The sequence below is a fragment of the Labeo rohita genome, chromosome 11 (assembly GCF_022985175.1).
Source record: "Labeo rohita strain BAU-BD-2019 chromosome 11, IGBB_LRoh.1.0, whole genome shotgun sequence".
NCBI classification, from domain to species: domain Eukaryota; kingdom Metazoa; phylum Chordata; class Actinopteri; order Cypriniformes; family Cyprinidae; genus Labeo; species Labeo rohita.
In genome coordinates this window covers 8,125,334-8,137,830 of record NC_066879.1, presented here as the reverse complement: position 1 = coordinate 8,137,830, position 12,497 = coordinate 8,125,334, and the positions used below count along the sequence as shown (strand labels likewise).

The 12,497-nt window shown below is 34.5% G+C and overlaps 1 protein-coding gene across 1 annotated transcript in view; it reads left to right on the top strand.

Moving 5' to 3' along the window:
* The window catches only part of wdr18 (WD repeat domain 18), an 81,934-nt gene extending 72,064 nt beyond the window's left edge, over positions 1–9,870 (top strand). The window contains exons 9-10 of the mRNA XM_051122300.1: positions 1,733–1,801; positions 9,686–9,870. Of these exons, the coding sequence (XP_050978257.1) occupies positions 1,733–1,801; positions 9,686–9,814 (198 nt within the window). The 3' untranslated portion in view covers positions 9,815–9,870. The remainder of the gene's footprint in view (positions 1–1,732; positions 1,802–9,685) is intronic.
* The last annotated feature ends 2,627 nt before the right edge of the window (positions 9,871–12,497 follow it).

Here is a 12,497-nt window from a genome sequence, read left to right as displayed (position 1 = left end):
TGGCATTTGTTTTCACCTTCACTCCATGTAATATCTAAAGTACTGTTCTTAATCGCAATGCTGCTTTATTCACGGAGTTCACGGAAACAGCTGTAATTCAGCTTTTCCATAAGCATCATCTAGTGTCATACAGTGGATTTAAAGAGACTTGCATTTACATTGTGTGCAGTTTTTGTCTGGCCAAAAAACGGACCGAATTTGCATGCCCTGCTGTAGACAAAATTTTGACCAGTTGATGAAAAATAAGATTTAAACAATTCAGATAAATTATCTAGATTATTTATGGAACAGATAAAATACATATAATAATTGATTAAATCAGTTATCATTTTGACTTAACCCTTTTATTTATTTAAAGGCTGAAATGTGAGGTTTATCTTTTTATGAAACTTTTTCAAAGCTTTATTTGAAAATTTACATTAGATATTTGAACATGCCATTAGTTAAACTGTTGTGAGTCATGTTGTCATTTAAAATCCGGACATCATTGGTAGGCTACTGTTGTTGTTTTAGTGATTATGAAAACGAAAAGTCCTTTTATTTGTTGTTTGTTGATTTTAAATGTAAAACTTGGTGGAGTGATTTATGTGTAGTACTTTTTGTACATTTCCAGTACATTTTAACAATACCGTGATAATACTGATAACCGTGATAATTTTGGTCACTATAATCATGATAAGGAATTTTCATACCGTTACATCCCTAGTTTGAACATCCAAAATGCAGTTTCAATGCAACTTCAAAGGGCTCTAAACAATCCCCGCCGAGGAATAAGGGTCATATCTAGTGAAACGACCAGTCATTTTCTAAAAAATATACTTTTTTTTTTTAACCTCAAATGCTCGTCTTGTCTAGCTCTGTGATGCGCATGCCTACTCTGTGTAATCCGGGTCAATACAGTTAGGGTGTGTCGAAAAACTCCCATCTCATTTTCTCCTCCAACTTTAAAATCATTCTACATCACTGTTTTACTTTTCTTTTTTTAAACATTTTTTGTAAAGAGCGTTTGACTTTCTTTGCATGTCCACTTTGTAAACACTGGGTCACTACTTCTGCAGCGATGTAAATTTATTTACTGTCTATTTAATTTGTCCTTTCTTCCTAGTAATAGTAGTATTGATTGCAAAAAAACCTTGCTGAACCCATTCTTTTATGTAAGCAAAGCTTCCACATTAAGAAAATTATGTACTATTACATTATTACGAGTACAATATTTCAAGTTTGTGAGCTTTTGTGGGTGTTTTTGTGAGTACAACCAAGCTACTGTGCTGGGCAGCAGCACCTGCTTTACTCATCTTTCTGTGAAATCAGCAGCTTTACTGTATCCATCGAGGCAGGAACAGTAAATTCCCACAGATGGGCACTGATGGTCCGTAAATCAGCAGAGTAAGATGGCAGGATCTGGGAAGGGCTGTTAAAAAGAGATTGACCTTGCTGAGATTTTCATTGTCAGCCTTAATAATCTCGTTGGACCCTTGGAACAACGTCATCCCCTCCGCAAACCCCCAGCCACTTACTCACTGTCAGCAGCGATCAGCCTGCAGGAGACAGCCATGATTAGACCTTGTTTGTAATTGACCCTCTCACAGTTGGCACAGCCTCTTCCGGACGCTTGTATCCTGGGAAATGGCTACACACAAACTCCTTATTGACACAATCGATCATTATTGTAGCTTAACATACGATTATGTTGATGTTTAAAGTGTTTCGCTTTGTCTTTTGACACTTTCAGGAGCCAGAGGGGACGCATTTGGAGAAAGCAGATGAGCTCTACTCTCTGATGTGTGCCGTCACAGACAAGGTAAGTGGGGAAGTTCACCGCTGCTGTCGGGATTCAATCATTACTGTGAGCTGAATTTTAGCAAGGCTTTCAAAGCGGGATGGTTTGTAAGCTGCTGGCTTTGATTTTTCTGATGATCAGTGAAGAGAGCGGAGATGGAGCACTTGTCACAAGTAGTGTGGACTAGTGCTCAGCCGGGCAGAGTAATCAACCCGTAATTGCCATTTTAAGATGGCTAATAACTGTTCCCACCTGGGTAATTAACGCAACCTTTTTATATAAATTGTGATTAAAAATTGTTTCAATGAAATGTTCAGCAATTTAAGGTTTGTTAATTTAATTTAGCTCTTTGCTATAATAAGTAGGGATGCACTCATGCTGAATTTCTCTGCAGATACCAATAGCCGATTATTTGGAATAGCGATACGAATAGTTTGGTTTTCTTAAAACCAATAAAAATTCTTTCATTAATTACTAACACTCATGTCGTTCCAAACCCGTAAGACCATTGATCATCTTCGGAATACAAATTAAGACGTTTTTCATTAAATCAGAGAGCTTTCTGACCCTGCGTGGAAAGCAATGCAACTACATGAGGGTGAGTAATTAATGACAGAATTTTAATTTTTCAGTGAGCTATAAGAGCTTCAAAATGGCATTTATTGTTTGAATTTTGTGATAAAAGTGGCAAAATTAGAGCATTGAGACTTTCGCTGCTTCCGAAATCAAATACTTCCCTACTAAAACTGTGCCAAAAGAGTAGTATGTCCAAATTCGTAAACGAAAAAGTACCTGGATGACCTAGTAAGTCATGTGAACAACATGGCGGATGTAGTACTTCTGAATTTCATTCAAACTCCCCATATTCATACTATATAGTACCTTCTTCTTTTAACGGTTGCAAAGTAAGTACTCACAGAGTATGCGATTTTGGATGCACTGTTTGTATTTTGTAACAAAGCACAAAGCTCTTTGCAATTACTGGACAGGAAGTGCGCTACAAATGTTTGGAGAAGGAAAAAACGTGGTCTTGGCAATAGGGCTTCAACAAACGATTATTTTGGTAATCAATTAATCTAATGATTATTACAACCATTAATTGACTAATCATCGATTATTTCACTAGGTAATCAGTAGGCTTTGTTCTATTATTCAGGTTTTACAATTAGTTAAAATATTGAGTTAGATATACTCTAACTAATAAATAAAACAAGGTAATCATTTCTGCATTCAGTGAATATTAAATAATCATGTTGGTATTGTACATTATTGATTTTATACAATGCAAATAAATATATTTGCCACAAAGTGAGATGATAGAAAGACTTTCTCATTTACCATTTAATCAACTGTATGAAAATCAAAACATTAAGCTTTAATCTATGCAAACCAAACTATCACTTTAATGTAGTATGATTATTTATTTATTTGCATTCACTAATAAAAACAATCATTAGCTAGCTCCTCAACGGAGAGCTGCTTAATAACAGAAAATCAAGTTGTAATTGTAACTGAAAGTGACACTGGCACCTTTTTTTCATGTTTAATACTATAAAGCTGCTTGGTTTAAATCAATCCATTGTATAAAGTGCTATATAAATAAACCTGATGTGACTGGAGTGCCAGAGCTAGCTAACTTATCCACATCGTTATTATCAAATGCTTTCTTAATTGCTCTTTTTTTTCTCCGCTTTCATTTGTTGTGCGTTTATTTCATGCCTTTTGTGTCATCTTCTCTTGAACTGGATCTGGAAAAAACTGAATTACAGTCCTGCTCTACGGTGCCACACTGGTCAAAACCCGTTATTGCCAGTGATGGGAATAACAGCATTATAAATAAACACTGTTACTAACGGCATTACTTTTTTCAGTAACGAGTAATCAAACGAATTACTGTTTCCCCATTACAACGCTGTTACTGTTACTGACAATAAAATTCAGCGTTACTATAATCAGGGTTGCGAGGTTTTCACAACAAAACCTGCCCAATTGCTACTCAAAGCTAGTCCATAACTGCCCAATCGCGATTCGAAGGGGGATCCCCCATTAAAAATCGCATTTGGGGGGTTAAAATACAAGTTTTTTTGTCAGGGTTCTCCTGGTAAATTCACATTTCAGTGGCTAAATATGACATTATTGGGGTCGATTCAACCCACGGACATCAAACAACCCGTGGCAACAGTATCAATGTAGCCCAATTCCACTGGATTACCACGGACTTGGCAACACTGACTATAATTGATCTCACTGAAGTGGTTTTCATCCCAGTAGGCTCTCTCTCAGCCATTGGACCTGCAAAGCTATGTATCACATTGCATTGCGTTCTTCTTCTGAGGTAAATTCTGGCTTATTCCTCTCAGTGCTGCTTTCTTCCAGAAACGAAAAGTAGCCGAGATGAACTTGGTGAATATTCACGTTTATTTACGGAGGTTACCTACATGTCCACGCGTCTCACATTTAACATTGTGACCCTGGACCACAAAACCTGTCATAAGGGTAAATTTTTTTCGAAATTAAGCTTTATACATCACCCGGAAGCTGAATAAATAAGCTTTCCATTGATGTATGGTTTGTTAGGATAGAACAATATTTGGCTGAGATACAACTATTTCAGTATATGGAATCTGAGGATACAAAAATAAAAATATTGAGAAAATGGCCTTTAAAGTTGTCTAAATTAAGTTCTCCAAATTTAGTTCTTTATATTACTAATCAAAAATTAAGTTTTGATATATTTACAGTAGGAAATTTACAAATTATCTTCATGGAACATGATCTTTACTTAATTTCCTAATAATTTTTTGGCATAAAAGAAAAATCTGTAATTTTGACCCATACAATGTATTTTTGGCTGTTTCTACAAATATACCCCAGTGACTTTAAGACTGCCTTTGCGGTCCAGGGTCACATTTGAAAAGCAGAGCCGCTCATGGGTGTGATTACATTAGAGATAGTGACTACAGTAAAAACTTTACATTATCAGAGAATATTTGTTTTCGAAGCGACCTGTATCATTTAAAACTAGACATTTCAAGCTTTCTACACATATATATTTCTCATATCTGTTAAGTAGGTGTTCGCTGAGATTCAGATTGTTTTATTTACGTGCCTGTGAAGAGAGGTGACTGAGACCGAGACGGCACCCGAGTGCACCCTGTTTATTTTCTTTATTTTAAAAAAGTACATTGTTTTGTTGTCATTATGACTATACACAAATAAAAGTAGACCTTTTGCAGCTTCAAACAATACCTATTCTTATCTGTGGGATGTTTTTCATGTTCGTGGGTTGAAGCGGCCCTTAATAACGTGATTTTTAGCCCCTGGAAGGTGTCTCTCACATTGTCCCACAGCAAAATTGAAATATTTAATATTGGGGGTTTCCAAGTTATTTGACACATTTGAACTTTTTTTTTTTTTTTTTAAGTAACACAATATATGCATTTTCCTGGTAATTAGTTACATTTATGATGATGTAACTCAGTTACTAACTCCGTTAACTAACTAGTAACTATAACTAATTACTTTTTTAAAGTAACATGCCCAACACTGGTGATTGCAAGCCCTTGCAGTAGGTCATATGAGATTGAACTATTCGACAACAAACATTTTAGTTTTTTAGTTTTTTATTGTCAATATTGTCAATAAAGCCTGGCTTGAACCCCTTTTTATAAAAGCAGATGATTGCTTTTAGCAGTTAATACAGATTATTGGCTGATGCATTGGTGCATCCCTAATAATATGTGGTCTTTAAGGCGGCCAAGTCATTTTTCGGACTAAAAAAGGATAAGTTCACTTCCAGAATAAAAAATTTCCTGATAATTTACTCACCCCCATGTGATCTAAGATGTTCATGTCTTTCGGTCTTCAGTCGCAAAGAAATTAAGATTTTTGAGGAAAACATTCTGGGATTTTTCTCTATATAGTGGACTTCAATGAAGTCCAACAGGTTGAAAGTTCAAATTGCAGTTTCAGTACAGCTTCAAAAGGCTCTACATGGCATTTTCTTAAAAAAATAAAAATGTATATACTTTTTAACCACAAATGCTCGCAGTTGGACTTCACACATTACGTAATCATGTTGAAAAGGTCACACGTTAAGTAGGTGGAAGTACCGACCCAGTGTTTACAAAGCGAACGTGCAAATAAAGTCAAACACCCTTTACAAAAAAAGGGTAAAACACAATTTTAGGGGACGATTTTGAAGTTGGAGGAGAAAATAAGATTTCCACTGTGATTTATGCATGCGCTTTGCAGAGCTAGTGCAAGATGAACATTTAAAAAGTCAGTAAAAGTATAGAAATTATTTTATATTATTATATTTTTTTTAGAAAATGACCGATTGTTTCGTTAGACGAGACCCTTATTCCTTACCTTGGGTCGTGTAGAGCCCTTTGAAGCTGCATTGAAACTGCTATTTGAACCTTCAACCAACTGATCCCCACTGAAGTCCACTATATAGAGAAAAATCCTGGAATGTTTTCCTCAAAAACCTTAATTTCTTTGTGACTGACGACAGAAAGACATGAACATCTTGGATCACATGGGAGTGCATAAATTATCAGCAAATTTTTATTTTGGAAGTGAATTTATTCTTTAATTTTTGATGTGATCTATGTTACAATTCGACTGGTAGACTGTAAACTGAGCAAATATAACATAGGCTCGCATTCAGTGAGTAATGAATGATTGAATGAGTACTTGAATTGACAATGTGAGAACAGACAGCAGAGTGTTAGTAAAGAGTTGCCTGGAACAAGTCACTTAAACAAAATATTTGACTGCAGCATGCTGTGATTTACAGAGACGATCGATACAAAACTGCAATCTTTCATATAGAGCATCTCACTCGCTTCCTCCTGCAGGAAATGAGCCACTTGCACACGTCTATCAGAGTCTCGGCTGATTTACACCGCTGATAGAGCAGCTCCACCGGGCCGCTCTTATCCCAGAGTTCAGACTCTCTCCACAGGATGTTGAAAGTATATTTGAGAGCCAGCAGAGGAGAACGCCATCAGCCTGGGCTTGAAGCTGAACTGATTAACACATAAAGCCTAAGAGAGAGTTTATTTTCCTTCAGCTCAAGCCTGTAGAGTAGAGGAGGGTCTTTAGTACCTCATTCTACTGAAAATGGGAGACCGAATTGCTGTATTCTTGGTTTTATGAGCCTCCGTAATTAAGAGGGGGTGTCTGTATACTTGTGGCCTATTGAACATCAGTTGTTCAGGGAATTAAACACAAGCTGCGTACCTCATAACTCTGTCCAAATACATTATTTTAGCCTCCTTAAAATGTCAAAGTACAGTGAGGCCAGATGGTGCCCGCTATCCCGTCCATCTGGAGGGACCGACGGGTGTTTCGGGGTTCGTTGTCGTTATCCGTCTCTGTTCAGGTCACCATAGAGGTTGTTCCTGCTTCCTCGTGGATCTCCTGACGCTTTTAAAGTGAGTCCGGCTCTGGCAGGACCATTAAGTGGATTAGTTTCACTCACTCAAAAGGGAGTTGGATCCTGCCGGCGAGCTCAGAGCCCGCTGTGTTTATTCAGGAGATGTATGTAAATAAATATATAACTGGAGAGCAAAGTTTTTTTTTTTAACCCTCCCTTCCGACTTAATCTGGGGAAAATGTGCATCGCTGTCACCCACCGTTTGCCTGCACTGGGGAATTGAGCACAAAGGGAATGTCAATATTTTCTCTGCTAGATTAGGGATGTTCTAAAACGGGATTTGATGACCTCAGCCAAAATCTATGATGGAACTTGAATTCTTAGATCCAGGTGCAGGGTTTTTTTTTCTGCATGGAACAACCTCTCCTCCTCATTTACACAGTTCATGTTCTGGCTTAGGTATGCTTGTGATTTTAGCTCTTTTAGATTAAAGGAATGTTTAGGGTTCAGTACAAGTAAGCGCAATCGACATCTGGGACATTTTGTCGATAACCACAGAAAATAATGAGACTCTTCACCAAGTTCTTTAAAACAAACACACATCGTTTTTATGGTAATGCTCCTACTGTTGAAGTATATGAGCCAAAATACTGTACAAAGACATATAATATAATATAATATAATATATGATAATATATGATAATGAACCATGGTTGCTGTGGTCACAAAAATACAATGTTATACTATCATATATCATATCATATCATATGTTATATCATATGTCATATATCGTATCATATCATATAATATATCATATGTCATAAAATAATGATGTGGTCACTTCAGTCACAAAAATAAAATAAAATATAAAAAATATATAATAAAATACAATAAATATAATATAATATAATATAATATAATATAATATAATAGTGTTGAGTTGTGGTGGCTCAGTCACTAAAATAAAATAAAATATGAAATATATATATATTATAAAATACTTCACAATATAATATAATATAATATAATATAATAATGAACCATGGTTGCTTTGGTCACAAAAACACAGTTTTACTCATCATATCATATCATATCATATATCATAAAATAATGATGTGGTCACTTCAGTCACAAAAATAAAATAAAATAGTGTTGACTGGTGGTGGATCCAGTCACAAAAATAAAATATTTCATACTGTTTTATCATATTACATCATATATCATATCATGTATCATAAAATAGTGCTGTGGTCATTTCAGTCACAAAAATAAAATAAATATTTAAAAAATATATATTAAAAAAATCTTCATTATATAATATAATATAATATAATATATTATAATCTTAAATAATATAATATAATACAATAAAGCATGGTTGCTCTGGTCACAAATATACAATTATATCATACGTCATATCTCATCTCATATCATATATATCATATCATATATCATGTCATGTCATATATCATATATGTCATGTCATGTCATGTCATGTCATATCTCATATATCATATCATATATCATATATTATATCATATCATATATCATATCTGTGGTTGTTCCAGTCACAAAATATAATATATATTATTGAAATGTAATGTAATGTAATGTAATGTAATAGAATAGAATAAGCCGTGGTTGCTCTGGTCACAAAAATACAATCATGTCATCTCATCATATATCATATCATATATCATATCTTATCATATCTTATCATATCTTATCATGGTTGCTCCAGTCATAAAATATAATATAATATAATATAATGTAATGTAATGTAATATAATATAATATAATATAATGAACTGTCGTTGCTCTAGTCCAGTGGTTTTCAAACAGGTCCTGGAAACCCCTGCCCTGCACATTTTGTATGTCTCCCTCATCTAACACACCTGATTCAACTCATCGAAAACCACTGCTCTAGTCACAGAAATAAAATATTTGATACTATCTTATATCGTATCATATGTATTATATCTCCTATCTTCTCGTATTGTATATCATACAGTGCCTTGCGAAAGTATTCATACCTGTTTTTTCATGTTTTGTTGTGTTATGTTTGCAGCCTTATGTTAAAATGCCTTAAATAACTTAATAACAGGTTTGTAACAACTTTGCAGATTTCTTAGAAATAAAAAGCTGAAATGATTCCATTGGATAAGTGTTCATACCCTTTTCTGGGATACTTGAAAATGAGCTCAGGAGCATTCATGTCACCTGTAGATGTTACTACACTTCGAATGGAGTTAACCTGTGGAAAATTCATTTGAATGAGTATGATTTGGAAGGGCACACACCTCTCAATAAAAGGTCTAACAGCAGAAAATGCATATCAATATTGGTGCTTCATATACAAATTAATATACATCCAAACAATTACTAGAAAATAGTGTATAAGAATACTTCTACAACGACTAGAAAGGTCATGTGAAAGTCATCAAGATTCATTGGTCAGAAATGTGGGAACTCTGTCTGTCAAACAACATTTTGATGATAAGTGTGTTTCTCTTCTCTGTCAGAGTGTGTTTGGTGATGGGGAGAACACTAAGGTACGAGTGTCTGAACTAGAGGAGGAGGTGAAGACCCTGAAGAAGATCAATAAAGATCTGTATGAGTTCTCCACTCAGCTCCTGACCAAACCCAACTAGAAGAGCTGTCAGCTGCGGATCAGGTCCTCGGAACAGTCGGATCAGTACGAGAACAAGAGAGAAAAATGCATAAAATGGACTGAAAAATACCAACTGTTCTTTCCTGCCCTATTTTTATATCCTGAGGGCAGGATTTTATTTTTCACATCCACCTCAACATAAGCTCAAGGACCGGGGGTATATTTCTAGTATGCTTATGTGGTGACATTTACTTTTTGTATTATTGTAGGCCTAAACTTGAAATATTTGCTGTTTATGTAATAATAAATTTGACCTGTACACTTCATTAAAAAAAAAAGCTGCCAAAAAATTCACCCATGTGACCTTTGAATCATTTTTCAGCCTCTTCATTATCATTCGACAGTAGGGAAAGGAAAGGAAGTCTAAATAACCTACATAGAGAAATTCATTTCCATTTTATTTATTTTTTTATAAAAAATATTAATAAAAATTAGGGGATGCATCTACCTCAAAATTCAAGAGTTTAAAAAAATTATTTATTATTAATACCAAACTTTGACTGCTGGACTTCAAGCCCATCACGGTAAATTCAGAAATTATATACTGATAATTTGATAGGAAACTGCAGTATTTCTTGGTTTTTGTGCTGTGAAAAATGTAAATTTTAAGGAGCAAATGTGAAAGCATAACATGGCTTAAGTCAAATTAAGAATTTTTCTCACAAATTGCAAGCATTTTTTTTTTTTAATTGGTACTAACATTTAGTTTAACCCTGTCACTTAAATTAGGAAATTATATTCTTCTTGGATAGATAGCTGCAGTATCTCTAAAATGTAAAGCATATAATATTATAGAGGCAAAAATGTCAGATCATAACAGGGTTGAACAGAAAGAATTTTCTCACAAATTTTAAGTGTGCGTCTTAGTTTTTCTACGTTACTAACATTTTTCTAAATGTAAATCACACATTTAATATATAAGGTGAAAATGTCAAAACATAACAGGGTTGAACAGAAAGTCACTAAGAATTTTCTCACAGATTGCAATTGTGTGTTTGTGTTTGCTTTTTGCAGTTGTTATTAACATTTAAGTGTTTCTTTAGTCCAACCCTGCCACTTAAATTAGGAAATTATGTACTTATTGGATAGATAGCTGCATTATCACTCCGTTTTGGTGTGCTTTCTAAAATATAAATCACACAATTAATATATAAGGTGAAAATGTTAGAGCATAACAGGGTTGAACAGAAAGTAAAATGAAGAATTTTCTCACAAATTGCGTGTGAGTGTTTTAATTGTTACTACCATGGTGTGCTCTCTAAAATGTAAATTACACAATTAATATACAAGCCGAAATAAAAAATATACGAGCATAGCAGCGTTGAACAGAAAGTCAAATTAAGAATTTTGTCACAAATAGAGCGTGTGTGTGTGTGTGTGTGTTTTAATTGCTACTATCATTGTTACCTGTACATTGTTACTAAAGTGTTACTTTAGTTCAACCCTGTCACTGAAATGTGGAAATTATATATTTATTAGATAGATAGCTGCAGTATCGATCAGTTTTGGTGTGCTCTCTAAAATGTAAATCGGACAATTAATATGTCAGGTGAAAATGTCAGAGCATAACAGGGTTGAATTGAAAGTCAAATTAAGAATTTTCTCACAAATTGCAAGTGTGTGTGTGTGTGTTTTAAATTGTTACTAACACTAAAGTGTTACTTTAGTTCAACCCTATCACTTAAATTAGGAAATTATACTTATTGAATAGATAGCTGCAGTATTGCTTAGTTTTGGTCTCTAAAATGTAAATCACACAATATGTAAGGCAGAAACGTCAGAGCATAACAGGGTTGAACAAAGTCAAATTAAGACTTTTCTCACAAATTGTAAGTGTATTTTTTTAATTTGTTACTAAGTGTTACTTTAGTTCAACCCAGTTAGGAACCCAGTTAGGAAATTATATATTTATTGGATAGATAGTCCCAGTATCGCTTAATTTTGTTGTTCTCTCTAAAATGTAAATCACACAATTAATATATAAGGCAAAAAATGTCAACAGGGTTGAACAGAATATTGCTCAGTTTTGGTGTGCTTAGTAAAATGTAAACTGCACAATAATATATAAAAATATCCTACCATTTATTTTTTAAGGGGGAAATGTCAGCAAAACAGGGCTGAACAATTAAGATTTTTTTTTCACAAAATGCTCAGCATTAAAAAAAAAAAAAAAAACATTTCAAATATTTATTTCAATTTGTGCACTAAACAAATGTATTAGATAATGTGAATATTTACAATCAAGTGATGGAGAATTCAGACTCTCATAGACTTCATCATCAGAAAACAGTCTTTGATCTATGCTCTGAACTTAGTTCATCTGCAGTGTCCTTTTTGTACATCTAGCAGCTGTCAGCAAAGTTATTGTCTTGTAATTTGCAGCTGGCCAGAAAGATCAGATTAGCCGTGTTCACACCATGTTCTTGTTCAAATGACACTTTCGATCCGGCTCCCTCCACGTGTGCCTCTCCTCTGCTTTGCAGTACAGCCTAAAACTTCATAAACACCTTTCCCCAGCACAGCGGCTTATTTCCCATCCCTTGTTACAGGAGAGTAAAGCTGCCCTCGCTGTGACCCTCGCAGACGTCTCCCAGGATTAACATTCTGGAAACATCCGCAGAATCTTAAAGAGAAAATCATCTAGCTTTTAAAAAGTCAAATAA